Below are 23,817 nucleotides of genomic sequence, written 5' to 3' on the forward strand. Positions count from 1 at the left end.
AACAGTTTGTCAGAGCCTAGCTCACGGGCTCTTTACTCCAATGCAAGTTCATTGCTGCATATCAACATACCAGGTAGAAAATACTTTGTACAATATATCAGGCACTGATATAAGGATTATTCTTATTAACATCTTAGAAAATATATTGTTTTCTTCTTCTTTGTATTCCTTCCCAAATTTCTAGTGATATCGGTTTTGCATCCCAGCAACTAAGGCAGCAGCTTAAAGTGTTGACGGATATCTGTGGGGAAAACCAAAAAAAACACCCACCCAAAATCACCCTCCCTCCCCACAAAAAAAAGAAATGCATCTCTAGAAATGAACATTGTTTGATACAACATAGGACACTTAGTACAATGTTAACTTGCGACAAGTAAGTCTAAACTACTTTAAGGTCTCTAGATCAGCCGTGCACGTTCCCTGAGGACGTCTTTGTTAGTCTGAATTTTGCTGAGGACACTGTCACTTCTTCCGTGGCTTTCCGGAAACACCTGTCTCGACCCTTTGCCCCAAAAAACGTGAGGCCCATCACCTGGAGTCACTGGAGGTACGAGAACATTTTGTTAAGCCGCTTCTCCCACTGGAGAAAGGCAAGGGAGTACAAAATAAAATAAAATAAAATAAAATAAAAACAGCAAAAAAAGGTCAAACCATTTAAAATAAATCTGCTCATGTACCTTACTTGCTGGACTGCTCGACAAGTCTCAGAAACTGAGGAGGGAAAACAAAACTGCTTGTACCATTGTCATTAAAAAGCATTTGTATCTTCATAAAAATGTGGAAATTGCAAATAGCTTTTTGTTGTTCATTAGTTTTCAGCTTGTAATGAACTCCCAACAGCTGTCTAGATCTCTCGTTGTCTTATTTCCCATTTTGAAAGACTGAGGCACCGCATAAGACTGGCAGCGCAGGCCGGCATGGCACATTTGTGGCTCCTCCTCCACTTCTTGATGTGTTTTTTTTAAGTCAGGTGAGTGAAGGTGAGTATTGGAGGGGGGGTTGGGGGGGTGGGGGTAAGCGTGAGGAGTTGAGGATTGAGGAATGGGTGGGGGGGTCTAGGGTGAGGGGAGGATGTGTTCTGTTTTGAAGCACTGTCTCCACTGCTCCCCCTGCAGTTCACGCTGCTCGTTCTGGCCGAGAGGTCGTCTGGACATCCTGGACGCCGGGCGAATGGCTCACTCTTGTGGGGGGCTGTCGCCTGGTGCCGGGGCTGGTGCCGGGGCTGGGGCTGGGGTGGGGGTCGGGGTCCGGGTCCTGGACGGGGTGGGGGTCGGGGTGGAGGCGGCGGAGGGCGGCTCGCTGGCCGGCCGGTGCAGGCCCCTCTGGATGTGCGTGGTGAAGTCGTATTTGTCGGCGCAGGCGTGCAGGCAGATGCTGCACTGGAAGGGCCCGCCGTCGCCGTGGCAGCTCATGTGCAGCGCGTACATCACCTCGTCCAGGAAGAGGATGCCGCAGCGCGCGCACCTGCTGGACAGCTCGTCCTGCGTTCCCTGCTCCGCCGTCTCCGGCTTGGCGCGCTGCGGCTGAGAGAGCGCCTGCGGTGACCGGGCCCTCGCCGAGCCCTCGTCCACGTCGTTGGCCGTCGCCTTGAGCTGCTGCTGCTGCTGCTGCTGCTTTTGCTGCTCGCGGTCTTTCTCGATCGTGGTGGCGGGCGAGGAGCGCTTTTCCGAGTTGCTCCTCTCGATGACGATGGCGGGCGGCGTGGCGAGCCCGAGGGGCATCGCGGCGGTTCCCGAGGCGGCGCCGTTAGGCGTCACGGAGGGGCTGGGCTTGGAATGCTTGATGGCCAGGTCGAGCGGGGCGTCGCTCTCCGGGCCCACGGAGGACGGAGGTGGCGGGGGAGGGAAGTGAGGCGGGAGCCCGAAGGGGGCGTAAGGCACGAAGCTTTGGCACGGGTTGGGCAGGCCGGGCACGGCGCCCAGGTAGTGCGGGTTGCCCGGCACGGACATCTTGTACTTAGTCCAGAAGCGCAGCCAGTCGGTCTCGCTCTGCAGGTCGCTGTGCAGGAAGGGCAGGCTGAAGAAGGGGTACTGGTACTTCTCGATGGGGCTCCCAGGAGGAGAGTAGCTGGCCTGCTTGGACGGCCGCATGTACTTTTCGATGGGGCTGCCGCGCTCCGAGCCGCCTTTGCCGCCACCGCCGCTTCCGCCGTCCGAGCCGGGCGCGGAGAGGCCGTTGTTGACCTCGGCGTCCGGCGGGCTCTTGTGGAGGTGCAGCGGCGGCATGCGCTTCTGGATCTCCAGCGTCTGGTTGACCAGGAAGGCGTGGGTGGAGCGCGGGCTCGGGTGGCCCTTGACGGTGACGGCGGCGGCGGAGGCCGGCGAGCCGTAGCCCTCGTACTTGCCGAGCGGGCCGTGCGCGAGGTCGGCGCGTAGCGACGCGGCGGAAGGCGGGTTGCTGTCGGGGCCCTGCGGGGTCAGCGGGTCGTCCGGCCGGCGCTCCAGAGGGCTGCCGTTGAGCCGCTCCTCGCTGCCGAGGCCGCCGTTACCGCCGCGCTGCTGCTTGGGCCCCACCGACTCGGACGGCAGCGTGTCGGGGTTGAGGCGCTTGCGCGTGCGCCGGCGGATGATCTGCTCGCCGTTGTTCTGCTTGATGATGTTCAGGGGCCTGGGGGTCTGAGAACCAGATAGCGAGACCAGAGGAGAGAGTCGGGATACAACAATTATTATTAGTTACATTATTCATGATTGTGTTAACATCATCTTTTGTAATGTTTATCGTAGTTGCCTGTAGTTGCCTGTGGTGGGTTTGTGAACTGTGTGTGTGTCTGTGTGTCTGTGTGTGTGTGTGTGTGTGTGTGTGTGTGTGTGTGTGTGTCTGTGTGTGTGTCTGTGTGTGTGTGTGTACGTGTGAGTGTTTGTGTGTGTGTGTGTGTTTGAAAAAAAGTCAGTCTGCACTTTTGCCCCTTCCCCAGGTCCGCCTGCGGTCACAGCTGGCCAGACAGGTGAGGCCCGAGCGTTTGGACTCGAGTCCAAATGTGTCCCGCTGCGGCAGGCTTCAGTGGCTTGCTGATTGCCCATTAGAGCTCGGCGGGTGGTAAGTAAAGCAGCGGGGGGGGGCCGAGTTGGTCAGCGGGCCCTGGGCACGCCAACACCAGCTGCCCACCTCCACATGGAACCCCCCCTCTCGCCCCCCCCCCCCCCACAGGCACGAGCTCTAATGACACCCACAGAGGCGATGGGATGGGAGGACCCAGAGACCTGAGGGCCCTTTGTGATGCGGTGGCGCAGACTGCAGGTGGAACAATGCTATGAGTGCTAGCGCGGCTAATACTCACGCTCCCTCTGTGGGGACTGGCTGATCAGTTCAGCGTTAATTAGCAATTGGTTAGCTTCATAATCAGTCATCAAAACTCAATTAATTACACTGCTGGGGTCGGACTGGCTTGGGCAGGCTGAACAGGGCAAGAAAAGATCAGAGAGAGAGATAGAGAGAGAGGGAGAGGGAGAGAAAGAAAGGGAGAGAAAAAGAGAGAAAGGAGAGAGAGGTAAAGGAAGGAAGCTATTGAGCTAGTTCTGTTCCTTCTATTTCATGTTCTGTTGTTTTTTTCTCTCCCTCCTCCACTCATAGCAAATAAACGGAGCGCATAAACTCCCCTGCTGCCCGGCGCTCTGCCCGGCTCTCTATATCAATTGCTGTCAGAAGGCTCCTCGCCGTTCGGGGGGAAATTGTGTTGTTGAGGAGACGCGGCGCTGAGGGATGTTCCATCCCGTATCACAGCCTGGACCGGGGCGGCAAGGCAGATGGATCTTTTGAAGAATTCTGGCTCTGGCGCTGGCGCACGCGCACCGCCGAGCTTTGACTGGCGAGTAGGGGGGCGATCAGATGAGGGGGCCTGATAGTGAGTCTGTCTCTCGTGTGCTCGTGTTGCTGGACCTGAAACCAGGCGAAAACATTCGCTCATCTGCAGCCGGGTTGGGGAGGGGGGTGGTGGATTGGTAGAGGGCTTGTGGAGGAGGAAGACCAGATGAGGAGGAGGAGGATGAGGAGTAAACTATGGGAAAAGCACATGTGACTCCCGTGAGGAGACCCTCGGAGATGTATAAGGTGAGGAGGATCTCGCTGCCTCATTCATCACGTGTTGGCTTCTACTACTTCTACTTCTTCTGGCTTTCTTTTGTCTCTCTGTCTCTATCCAACTCCCTCTGTACGTCATTATAGCCATACAGGACTTATGGACTCTGGTCAGGTAGAACGGGAGATATCTACACATTGTTCTGCTCCTATCCGTTGGGAAGGGGGGAGCGAGGGAAAGGAGTAGAGAGGAGGTGTGGGGGGGGAGGGGGGGGAGGGGGGGGGATCACCAGAAGCCAAGTCTAATTGGGAGGCCAGGAGGGTTATGAAGGTGAAGCCTTTTTCTTTTCTTTGATTAATTTCGCTCACTTGTCTCTCTCTCACTCCCCATTGGACAACCTGCACCTTAGCGTTCAATGTGCATATGACACCGGGAAGCAGAATGAGAGAGAGAGAGAGAGAGAAAGAGAGAAAGAGAGAGAGAGGAGGGGAGAGGGTAGAAGGGGGGGGGGTGCAGGGGATTGCAAGAGGGGCAGGTGGGGAGAAAGAGGGGGAGTGTAATGGGATCAGATGGCCCCCCCTTTCCCTCCTTGACTTTGAGGGGCACGGAGTCCCAGCGGAATCAATCCCACACGGCGTGGCCAGTCCCCTTTTGTGCACACAGGAATCTGTCCACAGGTTCCCAGGCCACAGAAAAACCAATCATTTCAGAGAACTGGAGAGGAGAGGAGAGGAGAGGAGGAGAGGGGGTGAATGGGGGCAGGAAGGTGGGGGAGGTCCTGACCACAGCACAGGTTAACGTGTATAAGAGGATGGGGGGGACGACGCAGATCTTCCTCTGGTTACTAACTTTCCTCGTCTGCCTCAGACGGAGAGGGTGATTTATTCCGAAAAGACAACCAGAAGCCCATCAAGCAAATCGTCTGGCCGCACACTGACTCGTGCTGAAGGGAAGCAGGGGGAGGAGAGGAGGAGAGAAGGGGTGAAAAAAAGGAAAAGAAGTGCGAGGGAGGTGTATTTTTTGACAAATGTTTGCTTTGTTAAGAAACGGGAGTGGTATCAGTTAAACAAATCTGTGCACAGCTGCCTTTCGGTTTAGCCGAGGTGGAGAGATGAATGTGGTGAGAAATGACTCGTCTGTGGCGGGGAGGCATCAGGACAGTTTACAGGAGAGAGAGAGAGAGAGAGAGCGAGAGAGAGAGAGAGAGCGCAACAGAGAGAGAGAAAGCAAGAGACAGAGATGACTGGAAAATCTGACAAACAGAAAGAGTGCCCTCTGCTGTTGGGCCAGTTCAGACCTCTGCTCGGAAAGGCACAGTCAGTGTGGACAGTGCTTCCCCTCTTCCTCACACGAGTATGGACAGTGCTTCCCCTCTTTCTCACCTCTTTTCTCCCCTTCCGCCTTCTCTCACTTCTCTCTTTTTTTTGCTGTCTAATTTCTCTTTGTCTCTCTACCTCCCTCCATTTCCTCTTCCCCACTCCCCCCATCAGTCATTTTTGGATAGTGTCCCTTTCAGATAAAACACAGCCATGGACATCTACAGTAGCACCCTAGCACATTAGCACACACACACACACACACACACACACACACACACACACACATTTTTGTGTGTGCTGTTCCCTTTCTCTCCTCTCCTTAAGAATTGAAAATCTCTCTGTAACCATAGAAATCTCAGCTGTTTCTGTGAGAGTGCCGCCGCTCGCCTTTGTTGAAAGATTTCAATGGGTGGCCTCCGAGTTACGACGGAAGAGCTTTCACAAAGTAAAATCGCAAAGTCAGGCCAGGATAGGGGTTGACAAAGCAAGGACATATTTTTTTACAAAGAGGAAGGCAAGACACAATATTATGACATTTGCTACAGCAGATGAGCCAAGCAGATGGTTAGAAGAAATAATTTATTTTAAAACGGCAGTGACACGGCATATAGATGGCAAATTACCATCGGGGGGTACACAATCATTTGTTAATGTGATTTTGCATTCTAACAAATGAGAAGAACGCTTCATAATTCTCCCTGCAACGATTAGACGCCTCGAAAATTCAACGCGTACGGCGTGTGACACTGATTGCAATTGCCACCTCGCACACCTACTCCATGTGCAGAGCGGCAAAACAAACCTGAAGCACTGTGTTTTTTTTTTCCTTTTGGCGTGGCAGAAATCACTCAGAAAAGGACATGACATTTTCCATGCGCTCTGTGACCTGTGGGTGACACCACAGCTGGTGTTTGCTTCTTCATCTAGCGACGTAAACACATAACATAACATCACTGACACTCCACTCCTTCATTTCTGCAACCGCAGAATAAAATGAACCGAGCGTTGCTAACGTGCCCTCCACCAGTGGCGCTTCATTTAATAGATTTTTTTAAAAAAATGATTATTTAATATCAATACATACATATACAGTACATACCGCCTCCATAGTGTCTACTGTCAGATATGTTAACCTTTTCTTTCTATCTATGCAAATCCTCTACCATTCAGTTACAATCAAGGATTAAATAGGTCTGTATTTAGATCACCTATTTTTACATACAACATGGCATTCTAAGCTTAATCTCAGTGTAATTGTTTATTACTAATAAGGTGCATCAAGAGTTAACATATGAGTTTGTATGTCAATAAAACCTTTTTGTTGTTTAGCCTGTGGGAGAGGAAGGAACCAATTTCCAGTCATAAGAACCGATAAGCAATTTAACCTGCTAATCCTGCTAATTTGCTACATCAATACACTGTTGTGTTAAGAGAGAGCACCTCTACATAAGGTCAAACAGGTCAGAAACTAAGTTGATATTTGAAAGTTCTTTATTAATTTTTCACTCCCATCCCATCCTATCCACTCCACATAAATAAAAAAAAAACCTGCCTATCTATAAAAGATGGAGACAATGAGCGAGCGATCAGGACTAGCGGGTGCTCTGCCGAGTTTTACGGTGGCCGCCATATTGAAGCGCACATCCGGCCCGCTCCTGACGGGTTCTGGTTATTAGTAGACAAAATCAAAGAGACATTTATAGTTGCAGTGTGTTCTGGCACGGAGAGACCTGCGCTCCGCTAGGCCTTGCTGCAACGCGCTTTTTACGAGGTGCCATTATGAAATGATTTCTGCACGGCGTATAAACTTTTTATTTAAAAGTATAAAAATACGAATGGAAGGCCGCTGCCAAGACATGAAGGACAAGGGATGGGGTGGTGGTTCAGAGGAAGGGAGGGGGGAGGGAGGGGGGAGGGGGCTGCTGCCTGTTAACGATGGTGTGTGAGTTGAGCAAAATTAATTATTCATGGCTATACTGTCTGGTGATCCATACTACCTGAACGTCACCACCCCCACCCCTCTCTTAAGTCTCTCTCTCTCTCTCTGGCTTTTTCTGTGTCCCCCTCTCAGAACACCACAGTGGCAAGAATGAGTCAGACCCTCCGCCAGAGGAGCCCCAGTCGTCCCTAAAAACAAACAAGGCAATCTCGCAGCCAAGCATGGGCCTAGCAGGAGCAAACCCCGCAGACTTGGAGTGCCCTTCTCCCATTACATTTATTAGCTGCTAGCCGAGCATGACGTGTGCTCAACCTGATGGTCCACTGCATACACACACTACTGAACAAGAGGAGAGCAGGGACAGAGACACACACACACACACACACACACACACACACATGATCAAAAGAGCTAACAAACTAGTACAGTAGGTAGCACACTGCCATGGTACAATTCATGGGCTGGTGAGGACATATTTGTAACTTAGTACTTGGGCTCAGAAGCTCAAGGTGTAAGCAGTTTTTAAATTAAACACTGCTTAAATGCTCAAATGGGGGTGATATTATACCATGAGATCACATATATCTGCTCATTGCTTTGAGGTACAATATCTACAAATACAGAAACAAATAAAAATAAACAAACAAAAAAAAACACAACGAGGTGTAATTACTTATTGACAAAGTGTGTTCAAATACAAAATAAAAATGCTGTGTCCCAGATTTTAAGGTAAATATGGGAGAGGCCTTTTTTTCTTCTAAAAAAACACCATTTGAACAAATGAATTTCATTTAGAGGTGCAATCAATACACTATGAAAAAATCTCCAAATAACAAAAACACCAAATGCAATTTGCTTGGCTTTGTTTCTGAATGGAGCCTTAAGCTCGTTCTAGGTCAGCATTACGAAAAGATAAAGTGCTGACAAGAAACAACACAACAGGGACTAAACTCTGGGTTCCCTTTCAGAATATGACCTGCATATTTGTCAAACAACAAAAAGGGTGTATAAGAAAGGCATCTTATTAAGCAGGTAGATCAGAGTTTCTTTTTTTTTAAGAAAAAAGAGTGAGAAGGAAATAGAGAGGGGGTGAGAGAAAGAGAAGGATAGAGAGCAGGAAGAGACAGAAAAAGGGAGAGAAAAGAATGAACAAAGAGAGACATGAAGGAGGGGAAGACGAGTGAGAGTGTGGCGCTGAAGTGATACTGTGGTGGGCCTGAGCAGTGATGGGCCAGAGCCCCCAAACCCCCTCCCTCCCTTCCTCCCTCCCTACCCCCCCCCCCCCCCCCCCTTCGCCCACCCCAACCCTGTTTCTCCAAACCGCCAGGTGGCACAGGTCCTGAAAGGGGGGGCGCTTGTGGCCGGGACCTGTGGAGCCCAGCCTGGCTCAGCTCAGCCCTTGCCCCTGCCCCCCGGCGACCACACCGATTCAGGGAGCCTCCTGTGTGTGTGTGTGTGTGTGTACTGGGGCTAGGGCTGGGGCTTTCTGCCACCCAGGCAGCCCGCCCAGACACCCCCGAGCCCTGCGCGTCAACGCTCCCGCTGATGGAAAGGGGGGGGGGGGGGGCTGGGGGGGGGGTGAGAGACCTCTAGCCAAACCCATAAAGACATGAGAACTTTCAGACGCTACCCAGCTCCAATTGAGTTAACGCATATTAAAAAAAAAAAAAAAAAGCGTACACCGCTTTGGCTGGCGAACGGGGGCACGTTATACGTGCACAATGCTCGGCCTTGTGTTCTGCGGGGAGAGAGGCTAATTCCTCACATGTTGTCAAATATGTTTACCCAAATGTTTATCCAGACACAATTTCAAAGAGGGGTGGGGGGGAACACTAGAGCACTTCAAGGATTTTTTTCATCAGACAGCGAAGCCTTAAGTACGCAAGGGGGCGAAAAAAAAAGGGGCAGGGAGGGGAAAAATAAATACATTTGCTCATTCGGATCAAAAACTGAAGTTTCTGAAGGAGGCGAACAGCCTGTAAACTAAATACAATTGTAAAATCCCATCGTGATTGACTCCAGGGAACAGTGACGTTTGTTTTCAGGAAAGAAAACCCACTGGCCCTATTCATAGTGCCTCTGTGACAGAAACAAACCAATCACCAAGGAGAATTACAGTAAAGGGGGGAAAAACAATTCTCCATGATTCCTGACATTTTGATTTGATTTCACACAATTTGTGGAATTCATTTGATTTTGCCAGGTGACTCTATACATCTGCTTTCCACTACAGCAATCAGGCACTACCTTTGGTGTGACAGGATCAATCCTATCATGGTTTTGCACTATACTTGACAGAGGCTTCAAGTGCAAAACTCAAGGGAAGAGACTGTGTGTGACTGTGAGTAAGTGTGTGTGTGTGTGTGTGTGTGTGTGTGTATGTGAGAAGTGAAGGTAAAGAGAGAGAGAGAGAGAGAGAGAGAGAGAGAGAGAGAGAGAGAAAAGAGGTGAAGAGAGAAAGACTAGACCATGGGTGTGAAAGAAAATATATCATAGTGTGCAAGTGTGGAACAATTCCGCAGTGTCCGTGATGGTGGGAAGGTGATGAACGCAACAGGACTTAAATGCTTCTCTCTGGTCTGTTGTGTGAGGGATCAATTTCAAGGTCAGATGTTTCTGAACCTGTGAAAAGCTGACTGTGTGTGGTGTGTGTGTGTGTGTGTGGAAGAGGTTTGTCATTATGTAGGGTTGAAGGTGAGAAGAGTGAAAGAAGCCCTCTGCTTGCCCATGTCAAAGGTCGCATGGCCCAGCTCTGACAGGAGGGAAACAAGGTGAACTAGCCGAGCACACCTCAGTCATCTCCTCACTTTTTTCCAACCGTTTTTTTTTATTTTTTTTTTTTTATTTCATTTCGGTGGGTGGGCTGCCTCTGTGTTTTCCTAAGCCATCCCCTACCCACCCTCCACCATCTTCTCTCACCCCCAACCGCCACCCCCCCACCACCCCCACCCTCACCCCCACCCCCACTTCTTTCCTATTCCCCGTTCTCACCGAGTGCAGCTTCTGATAGAGGCCACACGCGTTGCACACGTAGCCCCCGTTGGCGTTCTTCCTCCACAGAGAGGTCTTGGTGGTCAGACAGTTGGCACAGAACACGCCGGAGCCTCGCCGCCTCTGCAACATAAAAAGAGAGATAGAGAGACAGAGAGTCAGTGAACGAGGGAATCGGAGCTGACGGAGAAGGATGAATGAAAGCAGAGCATTGAGAGAGAGAGAGAGAGAGAAAGAGAGAGAGAAACAAGGAAATAAAGGTAGATGGGGAGAGAAGGCCTCATTTAAGCTTCAGACCTCTGATTGTGTTACGTGGTGATGGCTACGCACCATGTAAGTATCAAAATAAACCGAGGGCACCTAACAAAATATATGTCTATTGCAATCTTTCTAGCCCCAACATGTTCTTGTTGGACTGTTCTAAAAATAAACACACGATATATGCAGGGCAAAGCAGGAAGTGAGGGCAGTGTAATGTAGGTATTGTTGAATTGGAAAAAGTTACAGTGTGGTACATGGCTCATGTACTTCATCAGCTGTGAAAACAAAGCACGTGCGCGCACACACACGCACACGCACACGCACACGCACACGCACACGCACACACACACACACACACACACACACACCACTTGCACGTAGAACTGGTGGTGTGGTCAAAGGTTTGAATGTCTGACCGAACTGTCGTCTGGGGCATGTGGTGTGAAGTAGACGCTCCCGTGAGGGGAAAGCAGAGCGAGGTAGGTATGGAAGATGGGAGGAATGACCACGCCGGCCCGGGCCACCTCCCACTGTGCTGCCAAGGGGGTCGTCTGCCTTGCAGTCGTGCCCCCCCCCCCCCCCCCCCCCCCGACGTCTGGAGACCTCGCACTGTCCAATCAGAAGGTCAGGCCGCAGGTTGATTAGCAGAACCCAGCTGATTTTTCCGGTTATTAACCTTCTGGTGATTAATACGCCTTGTAAGGTACCACTGAGACGGCTGCAACCGTCACCCCCATTACGAGACGCTTGTCCCCGCCCAGTGCGAGCGACAAACACACACACGGCCCCCTGAGTCCGACAGGCTTCAGATGGGGAAAAAAAACGACTCCAACCCTTCCTCTGGTTTGCAACGGAGCTGATTTCCCATGAGTTGTTTTGGTTTCTGTTTGTGTTTTTCATTAACGTGCTGTCACAGTTTCACTCCGTTATCAGCTTTTCATTTGGTTGCATTTTGGACCTCACTGTTCTTGAGAGTCTACCAAAAGAAACAAAATAAATCAACTGCGGCATTGACAAAAAATAGAAAGAGAGAGAGACAGAAGGAAAGAAGAGAGAGAAAGAGAGAGAGAGAGAGGGGGGAAAGAAAGGAGGAAAAAACAACAACATGAATCATTTGGTGACTACCAGACTTATCGGTGGCTCAAACACAAGTGAACACAAGGAAACAAGCAGCCCGTGACTTGCAAGGCAAAACACCAGAATTATCTAGATTATGCCCGGCAAAAGTCATTTGGGCCTTATAGAATGTGTGCAATTTATCTAATGTCAGACATCTTCAGGAGGGAAGCATGTTCTCCCTGCCAGAAAAATACAATGCTCCTAATTGTGCTCAGATACATTTAGAATGGAAAGCTTTCTGCAGACATAATTTTGGCTTCAAGGCCAGAGAGCTTTCTTGGCAAGGGACAGGGCACTTGATTCATCGGGTGTTTCACAATGTCTCAGTAAAAAGTGCTGGTGAGCAGCCAGTTCCCTATAGGGTCATTTTTCCATCCAGATGCGAGCGCTATCGGAGGGCCCCTCTCGTCAGCTAAACTAATTATGATCTCGCGTTTGCTTATGCCTGCTCACTCTAACGTTCGACACCAGCCATTAATCACGGAAACGTGCGGAGAAATGAAGAGGGACACGGAGGACGGATGAGAGACAGTAGCCCGGCTGCTCGTTAAGGTTCCAGAATGACGGCAATAATTTAATGAGATGGAGAAATGTTTTTCAGTGGGTCATCAACAGCAAGTGCAAAAGTCGCCCCCTCTGACAATGGCCCTCTTGAATCGGATGGAAAGCGGGGCAATCGCTTTTGCTTTCTGTTACGCATGGCTGCCTGTGGTCCAATCACCGCCTGGGTTACAGGATCCGTGTTTTAACCACCAGTCACTTTCCATAGACAGCAGTGCTCATTTCAAGGACCATCAAATCACTATCGATTCATTCATTTGCTGTCATTACGCTACACTCAAGGTGGAGACTTGGGGCTATAAAGTTTCATAACGCAAACTTCAGAACCGAGTTTCTTCCTCGGCTTCATTTTACTGGGTAAGGGTATATTGGTTAGCAGCAAGATCTTGTACTGTAACGCACGTACAGTACATGATTCAAATCAAATTAAGTTGTATTAGTGGATTGAGTTCAAATTGGATTACAGAGAATTTAAGTCAGGATCAATGTTTTTTTTTTACAAACTCTTGAGGTTTAATCGAGGAAAAAAAAAAGGGAAAAAAAGCGGAGGAAAAAGAAACAAACATTCTTGCACCTCCAGTCTCCAAATGTTGGCTTTCTGCGGCCCACATGGCAGGACTGACAAGCCCCGTCAGGACTGATTGATTTATTCTTTCCTATCCTGGTCTAGCGTTACAAGCCAAACAGAGTGTCCGTCATCGGCTCGGTGTGTTGCTGAGCCTCTGGCTCCTCCAAAGCTCCCCGGTCGGTCCCACAGGCTCCGAAATTATTCACACGTGTTCCCCTCTCGCAACCCGTCCTGCCATGGCGTCCCAGGCGCTCTCTCTCTCCGCACGGCCGTCGGGGGGGCTGAGGAGTGGAGCTGTTCGCCAGCCTCGGGGTGCCAGGACTGACAGTCTCATTCGTTGCGTTCCGCTGGTCTCCTCCCGACTTTGCGACAGGTACACAAGGAAGGATCTCAACACGCAAACACCCGCGAGTGGCAACGGACACGGAGTACGCAATTAAGTACGGAGAAAGACGAAGGGGCGTAGGCAAATAAAGGTAACCATGACAACGCAAACTGGGTAAAGAAATTCCTACTGGTGGTAAAAAAACGAATACACACACACACACACACACACACAGTGTACACCAAGCATAATAAATCCAGATGTGGCTGAGAGACCAATGAATCACAAGCACACAGATTTTCCCAGCGCTCGGTGTGTAGCCAGTGCCCAGGTTTGTTGTTACATGATTTCCTCGACTCGAGCTGAAATATTCATGAAGGCCAGGTGTGTGCACCCCCCTCTCTCCCCTCCCCTCTTTCTCTTGCTCCCTCCCTTTTCCTCCCTCGCTTATTCCTCTCCTCTCCTCCCTCGCTTATTCCTCTCTCTCTCTGGGCCGCCGGAGCCAGGTCTCTCTGATCTGAAGTGACACGCCAGGAGCGGCAACATGGGACCCCGTGCGCGCAATTAATGACTCTGCATCTCGAGCACAGCTCCTTGTAATCAATAGCAGCGATATGATACGGCCCGCCAGAGCGGCAAGTCAGCAGACGAGATGCCGGCCAAACTGGGGGCTAGCTTGTGTTAGCGCGGGAGGCACCAGAATGTCAACACGCAGCCAAGTTCTCCTGCATAAAAACATCCGGGCAGGCTACGGCGCTGAGAGAGAGAGAGAGAGAGCGAGAGGGAGGGAGGGAGGGTGAAGAGAGAAAGAGAGACAGGGAGAGAGGGAGGGAGAGTCAAACAGAGAGACAGAGAGAAAGAGAGAGAGATCAGAAGCAACAAAGGCTTCCCCTCAAAAAGCAGTTGACAGAGGACCATGAGATCGTTACATAGCGAGGGGGGAGAGAGAGAGGAATGAGCGGAAAAAAGAGCTGCTAAAACACAGAGCGAGTGGAATTAGCAGTGTGTTACCATAGCTTCAGGAGTGAGACAGGATGAAGGCTCATTTGTCCTCGTGGGTTGGGTTCTTTTTAACAGCTCTGTGTAGAGCTAGGGGATAGAGAGAGAGAGAGAGAGAGAGAGAGACAGACAGACAGACAGACAGAGGGAGAGAAGAGGAGGGGGGTTGGTTGGACCTGGAGGCTGTTTGGTGTGTGTATGCAAGTGCATGTGTGTGTGTGTGTGTGTGTGGTGTATATATGTGTGTCGGTGCGGTGGGGATGGGGAGGGTTGCTAAGGCCGTCCAGTTAGTTCAAGTGTCAATTACACAGGAAAGACCCAGAAATAGTCTCCCCACTGTCGAATGGCTCGCGATCCCAGACTTCCTTTTCAATTATCAACTGGTCTGCTCTGCCATCTGTAAAAACGAATGCATACCTAGCCTTGACAGGTTTATCTTTCTCTTTTTTCCCCAACCCTCTCAACTCTTATACAATCATTTATTCGAAGACAAAAAAAGGACTAAAGAACAAAACAAAACAAAACAAAACAACCACAGACTGGTTAGCTGCAGCTGCTGTTTAAAGTAAGTTATAGAAAAGAAATAATAAAGAGAGAGAGAGAGAGAGAAAGCGAGAGAGAGAGAGAGAGAGAGAGAGAGAGAGAGAGAGAGAGAGAGAGAGAGAGAGGGTTGCCTTTGTTTTCCCTAAGTGACAGCCGATTCTTCTCCTCCGCCATGTACATACAGCACATACAGCAGCAGGCTGGGTGTGGGTGATGTATTGTTTGTGCGGCGGGGAGCAGGGGGCTACTGCTCGAGGAGGGCCCTCTTTTGTCTGCTGACCTGATTCAGTTCAACACTGCACTGGGGCGCTACTGCTGCTGCTGCTGCTCCCACTACCGTCATTTCCCGACTATTAGACGCGGCTTACACATTCATTTTGCAAATATTTCTTCCGCCATGAGGTTAATACAGGGGGGCAGTTAACATGGTGTTAATATGGTTTTGTTTCTTTTAACTGGCATAAACACGGTTCTGTGGCTTATACACAATGCGGCTTATATGCGGGAAATTACTGTATTGCAAGGCCCTCCTGCTCTGTTGCTCTACTACCCGTTCTCTCCCCGCTGGCGTACTTTTTAATCCACATTCTTTCTGCGCTGGGAATGCTGCAGAGTTGAAGGCTATGCCAGGTACTGTACTGTATGTGAAGCAACAAAAGAAGAAAAAAAGCTCTCACAAAAGACTCAGAACTAGATAGTTAATGGCTCTAACGGGCCTCACTGACTCATATGCACTAGACATACAGTACACAGGCTTGGATGAAAATATACCCCTTCCTGCTACACACACACACACACACACATTTGCAATTAATAAGTGTTGTGTGGAGAAGTGCACATCAGTGCTCATCAAAACATTTACCCAAGAACCATCCGGCTACACAGACACACACACACACACACACACACACACACACACACACACACACACACACACACACAAACTTATACACACACAGCTTGTGCTTTCAACTTTGTTGCTGTGATAAATGCAATGGGCTCCCCGCAGCTCCATCAGTAGGCGTGGACCCACGTGTGTCTCTGTGATGGATTATTAATGCCTGCGCTTTGGCACGCCCAAGGACTTTGACTCATACTGCAGTGGTGAGAGGGGCTATCAGGTCATTACGAGCAGTCACCTAATTACGTCTATTTATTTAACGCGAGCGGTTCCCACGTTTCCATCGCAGTCGCTCATTAGTCCTGCTGTTCCTTATGGTCAAGTGAGGATGGCTGGTCACTGGGTGCCGCCGGTGTTTGTGGCCCCCTGTAGTCTTGCATCAATCAAAACAGCTAGGAAAATCACAGGGTCTCTGGCACACTGCTGTCGGAAATCTTGGTGGCACAATTTAAGTGATACACCACTCTGTCAACATGTGAAAAAGATAGCTAATGAGGACCAACAACATACTATATATATATATATATATATATATATATATATATTACATTTTCTTTCAATTGTTGTAGAAGGACACTGAGTATTTTCCCACGGCCCGCACCGAAACAGACGTCTAAGCTTCATCAGGGATTTCAGATGATGAAAAAAAGAAGCAAAAAAACGAAGGAGCTTGTTAGCCGCGGCAGTGCTTGAAGCGCAGATAATCACGCTGGCTCATGTCGCAATGTCAAAATAAGTCATCACACGGCAAGGAAAAATTCCATTCATAGTTGTGAGTAATGAAGGTTCATCCTAACAAACGTCGAGAGGGGCGGGGGGAGCGAGGAGTAACGATAAACAAAACCATCACGATGAAATTACATTTAATTCACTTAAGCAATCCGCGGGCCCACTTACATTAAATAAACAATTATTTAATCAGCAGTGGGGGAAATTAGGTGAACCCCTACTGACAATTTCAATTTCAGAAATCCTGCATCAACATTTCGGGGGCTCAGGCGTGAGTATCATAAGCGCCTTCAGCAAACATCTGGTTACAATTCCAGACATATCGAACCATCAAGTCCTATCTCGGGAGGAGGTTATCCTGGGTTTAAGCGAAAGCCAGCGTCTCTCGCTAAATTGCAGCTCTAATTGTATAATTCAGTTTGAGTTTAATAAATTAAGTTTAATTTATTCCTCCTAGATTTATTCACTCGACAAACCGAAAAAAGCGAAGCTTTTGGGAGGTCACACTGCATCGTAATAAAGCCGAGAACACTTGGAGTTGACTTCCCTCTATCCATCTCTCTCTCTTTCTCTCTCTCTCTCTCTCTCTCTCTCTCTCTCTCTCTCTCTCTCTGTCTCATTTTCTCTCCCTCCCTTTTTCTCTCTGTGGTCCTCCAATTTGCTCCCAACTCTCTTCACAGCACGCTGAACTCTTTATTAAGGAACCATGCTAGTCATGCCACTCAAACCTCAGGAAGTGCGCTCTCCCAAGTATTCAATGTAAATTTGCAGGGGGATTGGAGTGCTCAATCAACCTTGAGGACCAGGCGCAGACCTTCTGCTTTCATGGGAATCAATGTGCGTCAAGATTTCTCTCCCTTCCTTCCTTTTCTCCTTCTCGCTATTGGGCAATGAGAGAAATGCAATCAGTGTCTTTCAGCAGACGTGTTTTCCTTTTGTTTCACTTGATGTCTTTGTCGAGGAGCACAAGACATCTTCTGCAGCTAGAGAAAGACCAACGTTGAAAGAGAAGAAAAGTGAGTCATGTCTCAGCCGCGGTACATGCTAATGCATGAAGTAATACTCTCGGGAACTGGGAAATGGAACTAGAAGGACCTCATCTCTGCGCAAAAAAAAGATTCAACATGGTCAGAATCACCTTGGCCGGGTCCCGCTATTTAGACTTTCAAAGGCGCCCGCGACGTTGCCGACGAGGCGAGGACTCATTCAAAAGCATCATGCTTGGCCACGGAAAAAAAAACGGACGAGCGGTCTAAACTCTGTGCTCTGCAGGAGCCAGAGAAAGAGAGAGGCCCACTTCAAGCGTCCTCAGCTGCACGCTGGTGCGAAATGCACACGCACAGCAGAGATGTTCAAAGGCCTACGGTACGGCAGGCTACTCGCACAAACCACGAAACTCCCGGCTCATATCAGTCGCAGCGCGATGCATTAAACTCAGCAGAGAAAGGGGGCTCTCCAAATCAAAGGCCAACTCTCTCAAGTATGCATCTGAAACCCTTTTTGCCATTAATATGCAGAAATATCTATTCTCGAGCAGAACAATGAGGTAGTATTCTCTTACTCTGCCTCCAGAAAAGAGGTTTTTTTTGTTCGCCCCGCGCGTTCCAGAGGAATCAATGCGTTCTGTGTAGCCCTTATCGGAGTCTCTCTTCCTGCGATAGTGTAAGAGCCGTCCCTTCAGAGAGCCCGTTTCCGTGGCTACATCCTGCCTGCCTGACGTGCGGAGGAAAGGCTGTGTTACACAACGGCTTCTTCCTGCGCGTGTCATCTGTCACTTTGTCCCCATGCCATCTGTGTGTGTGTGTGTGTGTGTGTGTGAGTGTGTGTGTGTGAGAGAGAGAGGGAGATGTGTGTGTGTGTGTGTGTGTGTGAGTGCTGGAGAGGGCGGTCATTGTCACTGAAAGGCATGTGTGTATGTGTGTGCCTGTGTGTGTTTGTACACATGGGTCACCTCACCTCAAACCTCCTCTCCGACACAATGGCGGTGGTGTTGGTTGGTGATGGTGGGTGTGTGTGTGTGTGGGGGGGGTGTGGGTGATGGTGAGCACAATGGCCTTTCCGACAGACATGAAAGGCAAGGCCATGACATCACAGGGCTTGTGTGTCACCAGACACAGCGAGGTCAATGTTGCCCAGGAAGAGACCTGTGAAAAGAGGTCTGCAACCGGGCCAGCTTTTCTCAACCTTCCCTTTATCCTGCTCCCCCCCCCCCCCCCCCATCTTGTCATTTACCCCATGTTTTGTTTACCTCCTTCCCCTCATTGTATGCCATTGAACACTGAGCGTGAGTGTGGAGGAGAAGTGGAGCGAGGGAGTAGAGGAGTAGAGGAGTGAAGGAGTGGAGGAGTGTGGAGTAAACCCTGCAGCCCTATAGGGGGAACAGGGGATGAAGAGAGAGCCGTCTTGAAAAGCAGAATGAGACTGCATGCGACGGAAGGAAGGAAGGAAGCGTTCCTTTTTTCAGAGGCCGGCCTGATCTGGTCAGTGGACAGGACAAGCTGCCTTGCTGCAAACTCAGAGGAGGGATTCAGTCAGTAAACTGTGAAGGGGGGTGTGTGTGTGTGTCTAGGAGATCATGATCACGTTACAGTCACACCACATTGAAGTAACTGTGAGATGAAAAAAAAAAAAAAAAAAAGAATCACAGCATCACTTGTGCAGCAGTCTAAATACTTCTTCAATTGTGCGTTTGCTTTCCTAAACCCGCTGTGGTGAATCAGGGCCCGTTTAGCCGGTAGAAGCAGAACTATGTTTTCGCTAAACTATGTGTGGAAAGATGGACCATGAGAACCGCCAAGAGGTAAACACTGGCACACTTTCACTCTAATAGTCTGTGTGGGTAACACACTGTGGAAAAGAGGACACAGGAACCTCGATTCACCTTGCCCTGAGGGTAGGGCTGGGGTGAGAGGAGTGTGTGTGTGTGTGTGTGTGTGTGTGTGTGTGTGTGTGTGTGTGTGTGTGTGTGTGTAGAGAGAGACTGCCTGACCAGACGGCACCTGAACTCCAGATGATTTGGGTGGCAGCTAAAGTCAGCCGAGCCTGACGGGGAGCTGCTTCCCACCTGTAAACTCGACGCCGTGATGGCAAATAATTGCAGTGCACGGTCGGTCATCTATGAGCTCAGGCCACGGGACAGCTGTGCCACACACACACACACAAAAAAAAGAGACTTATTTTGTTTTCTTCGTCATGACAAAGAATCCAGGAAGTGAAAGCGGTCTTAAATAAACTGCTGAGCATAAATACTGCTGCGTTCTGACGTGGAAAATAATTCTGTAGGAAAAAAAATGTTATAATTATGGAGAACTATGTTGAAAGTGGGAAAGAAAGAGGGAAGTAATGTGAAACCAGACGAGGCACATGGACTGGAGGATGGAATCGCAGAGGACTTCGTTAACAGGCAGAGCAGAGGCAGAGATAGCCAGATAGCACTGAGCTGAGAATCACCCAAGGAAAATCGTACAGAGAATCACAGGTCAGAGGTCATCCCTCAGGCTCATGTAAAAATCACAGCTAGAAGTACACTCTGAACACACACACACACAACACACACACACACACACACACACACACACTCACACTCACACTCACACTCACACTCACACTCACACTCACACTCACACACACACACATACACACACACACTCACACACACAGCTTGAACCTGTGATGTCATACATGTATTAATGGTGAGGACTGTGCTCGGCTGATGTGCAAACAAATCAAAAGAAGGCCCACAGAGCAAGGCCAGAAGAAACATCACACCTCCGAATTCAGAGTTCACTACAAATTCAGCTCCCCTCACTATCGATTCTGTAGACAGATATGTCCAAAGCTCATGTGAGAGACAAAACATTAAGCCTAAGGAACACGCTGAATCAGCTTCTCGTAAATTTTCCAAAAATCAGTTCATTGTTCATCAGCTCATGATGTCAAGAGTTCGTACACATACATTTAAGTGGTCATACTGTATGTGATTTGTTAGCCATTCACACTAAATGGCAGTTTTCACTCGAGAGGTCCAGTAATCTCCAGTGATGTGCGAGGCCGGTTAGAGTGCTCTGTGTCTGACGTTATGGTCTCTTCCTGACACACTCAGGAAGCAGGGCATCGGGATATTTACTGTGTGATGTTCTTACTTCTCCATCACTTTTTTCACACTTTGAGAAATACCACAGAAAGTTGCCAATGCCCATTTGTTAGCTAACATCACGTTTGAAAAGCTGACAAAGTTAACAGCTATGACATTTTGTTGATTGGGAGATCTGCACCATGCAAAAGGCACTTTAATCAACACGGGCTAAATGACAAATAAAATGTATCTGCTCTCGAACCATTAGTTAGTCTCTTACAAAACAGGTGGTAGGAGAAAGCAATTAGGGGGTGAGCTCGAGTTTCTCTGTGTAGGGAGTGGACGCCCCTTTAATTAAGATCCATTGTTCTAAGTCTTCCTCTTCTCCACCCTACATCCAATCTGGGTGATGCACGAAAATTCCATTACCCAGAAGCACCTGGGGGGATTCGGCAAAGCAGCTGCGTTAACAAAAACAAATGGCTCGGAGCATAAGACAGTCAGGCTGGGCGACGGGATTGGGTTCACAGGGAGGTGTAGAGAGAGAGAGAGAGAGAGAGGGAAATGGAGAGAGACAGAAACAGAGAGAGAGAGAGAAATGAAAGATGTGAAGTTTTGTGTTTTGTGATATTGGGGGGTGCTGCTCAATTACGAAGGTTAACTACTCCCAGTGGTGGTCTGCTGGAGTCTGACAGAGGCGGGTGGGTGGGAGGAGGGACTTCGAGAATTTTTGGAAGAGGCTGTTTTCACAGCAGGGGGATTTTTGGATGGAAATTTGGAACTAAATTCACTTTCCCACCTGGGCAAAGGTGGTCCTCTTTCAGTGAAACTGGAGTATTAGCGTGGAACTTGTTATAGTGTCAGGTGCAATGACTATTTGATTACTGCATTACGTTAGTTAGTGTCTTCATCGTGCCAAAATATGGTCTGAAATGCAATGCATTGTAAATGTCTAAAATGTAACGTAATGTACAGCAAGGTGGAAACCTTAACCTACATAAACATGCTGAACTGTGCAGCTCAGATTCCTCAAAAGTTCTACCGTTGTTAATGACACACAGTGTAAAAAACAGTGTTTTTTTTTGGGGTGGGGGGGGGACTGTGCTGTGATATGGGGTAGTTAATGATGGCATCAAGTGACAGCTGGAGCCAGTCTACAGGTCAGATAGGAGAGAAGACAGAGAGTTAGAATAGGGAGCGGCCCCCTCTTTCCTCTATTTCCCCCCTTTCTGCTTCACTGGGGGGGGAAAGGAGTCCATGAGGTTGGGAACTAATGGAGTCTCCATGGAGCAGTGCACAACTGGCGTCCATCTTGGCTCCTGACTCAGCAGCGGCATCTTGCTCCCATCAGTAAGATATCAGACCACTGTGCATCTGGTGCTGCATCCACTGGGGGTGAGTGGGGGGGGGGGGGGGGGGGGGGGTATTAAAAAGTGATAAGGGTCACGTTTTAGCTGGCAGGCTCCTGCCACGCACTTCACTGCCAAACACAAATCAGACTAATAAGGGATGCTTCTATCTCTACTGCTGTGCTGTCTCTTTCTTGGAATCCTTCACTCACTCCCACACACACACACACACACACACATACACAAACACACAACTGGTTGCATCTGACGATGCACTGAACCACAACAAAAGTCACGACTGCACTAACGAGGGGTGAGACCCTGAGACGACAGCATAAAGTAAACTAGACGTGACAAGTGCAGGGCTCTGTCCGACCCGCCAACGAGTCTCTCTCTTCCAACCAATCACTTCCGTTAGAAAGCATAGATAGTGTACATGAAACGGATCACCCAAGGCCACAAGATAAATGCAACATGGAAATGATTCAGTTACATACAGTTTGCATTAGCCATTGGTGAGTCAAACTCAGCTAAATGGCTCGCAAAAATAAACTACAGGGGAGAAGTGGAGAGTGTGCAAGGGTGTAGCATTGTGTGTGTGTGAAAGTCTGTGTGTGTGTGTGTGTGTGGAGGGAGTGGAGGGTTGTAACGGATAAAAATGGCCATGTTGAGCTCTGCCTCCATAGGTCTTAATTGCCTAGCAACCTCGGACAAGAAAGCCTTCCAAATTGGAGGATAAGTGGAGAACCGTTTCCACCAACTGAGGGGCAAATTTCATTGTGCTTAATTTGGATAATTACCGAAGTTCTCTGCAAGAGAGAGAGAGAGAGGGCTGTAATGAATGGTACTTTATTGTATTAAATTCCCTCCTCTTCCAAAGAACGCAAATATGGAGGAGGGGGGGGGGGGGGGTGGTCACTTTGCTGGAAAGGCCACCTTTTCTTGTCTACTGTTTGAGTGTTTTTGGGCACTTCAGCTCAACATCGTCAGAAAGCACAATCAATCAATCTGAATTGCTTAACTGTGTGTTTCTGACACCTTCATGCAATGTAGAACTCTCACATGTGTAAGTACATATCACGAGTCACAATTAAGCCTAACACCTCGTAGCCAAATGCTATTAAATACAAATACTGACATTATTATTATTAGATAGAATATACCATAATATTACTTAGAGCGTGACACACTGTTTAATATCCAGTGTGAGTCGAGGTAGATAAACAGCAGAGGGCATTCTTCAACAGCCTCTCTGTTGGTGTCTCTTAGGACATTAGGCACTGTCCTAAAATGGACTGTCCATCCCTTCTTTGACCTTCCCATCTACATGACCTCATCTACGGAGTGAAGGGGGCAGGGAGTTTTTTTTTTACCTTTGGATGGAGGCCAAGGGCAGGGCAACCATGGGGACAGTGTGCCTCCATTCCTCTGCACTGGCCCCAGAGGAGACCTGCTCTTGGGGCTCCGACTGTGCAGGGAGGGCATGGAGGAGGACGGTAGCCATGGAGGTCATTCCATGCGGATGAACAGTTAAGATTGAGTAAAAAAAGCCTTTTTTCTTCTATTTCTTGAAACTCGCTGGCCAGACAATGGGCTGCTTGCTGCTGCTGCTTGCTGGCTTGGACGATGTGTTCACCTTCACCTTGCTGACCTGCTGAGCTCTATCTTGTTTCGAGCAGCACCACTAGCTTTTCCCGTCCACTGCACTAATATCGACCCCGAGGTCTCGCAGAGGTCAGAGGTCGCACTGCGGACATCGAGGGACAGGGCAGGCTATTTTCCAAGAGCCGCAATCCACGGTCGCACACAAACAGAGACACGAACATTTGATGTCCAGGAGGACGGGAGTTTCTTTTTTTCCCTCTTCTCATGGTCATTTGTTTGTCCACTATACACTCAAATGGTAAACTCGACCTTGTGCTGCTGTACAAGTTCACATTCAGTTGTGTGAGTTGGAGTGTAGTTGAACAGTCAACAAGGCAAGGGTATAATACATAATTTAGTCCCACACCTCAACCTTCGCAGCCTCCACATGCATCGCCAGTGAAGGCTTTTCAAGATTTTCCACTTCTCCACAGACAAATAAACAATAACACCACCACCCACCCACCCACGCACAAGCA

General features: G+C 49.1%; 1 protein-coding gene across 1 annotated transcript in view; it reads right to left on the reverse strand.

Moving 5' to 3' along the window:
- Nucleotides 1-1,175: 1,175 nt before the first annotated feature.
- trps1 (trichorhinophalangeal syndrome I) overlaps nt 1,176-23,817 on the reverse strand; it is a 106,486-nt gene continuing 83,844 nt past the window's right edge. Inside the window, exons 7-8 of the mRNA XM_062530146.1 lie at nt 10,265-10,387; nt 1,176-2,615 (exon numbers count right to left, since the gene is read on the reverse strand). Coding sequence (XP_062386130.1) covers nt 1,176-2,615; nt 10,265-10,387 — 1,563 coding nt within the window. The remainder of the gene's footprint in view (nt 2,616-10,264; nt 10,388-23,817) is intronic.

Source organism: Sardina pilchardus, chromosome 24, assembly GCF_963854185.1.
Source record: "Sardina pilchardus chromosome 24, fSarPil1.1, whole genome shotgun sequence".
Taxonomy (NCBI): Eukaryota; Metazoa; Chordata; class Actinopteri; order Clupeiformes; family Clupeidae; genus Sardina; species Sardina pilchardus.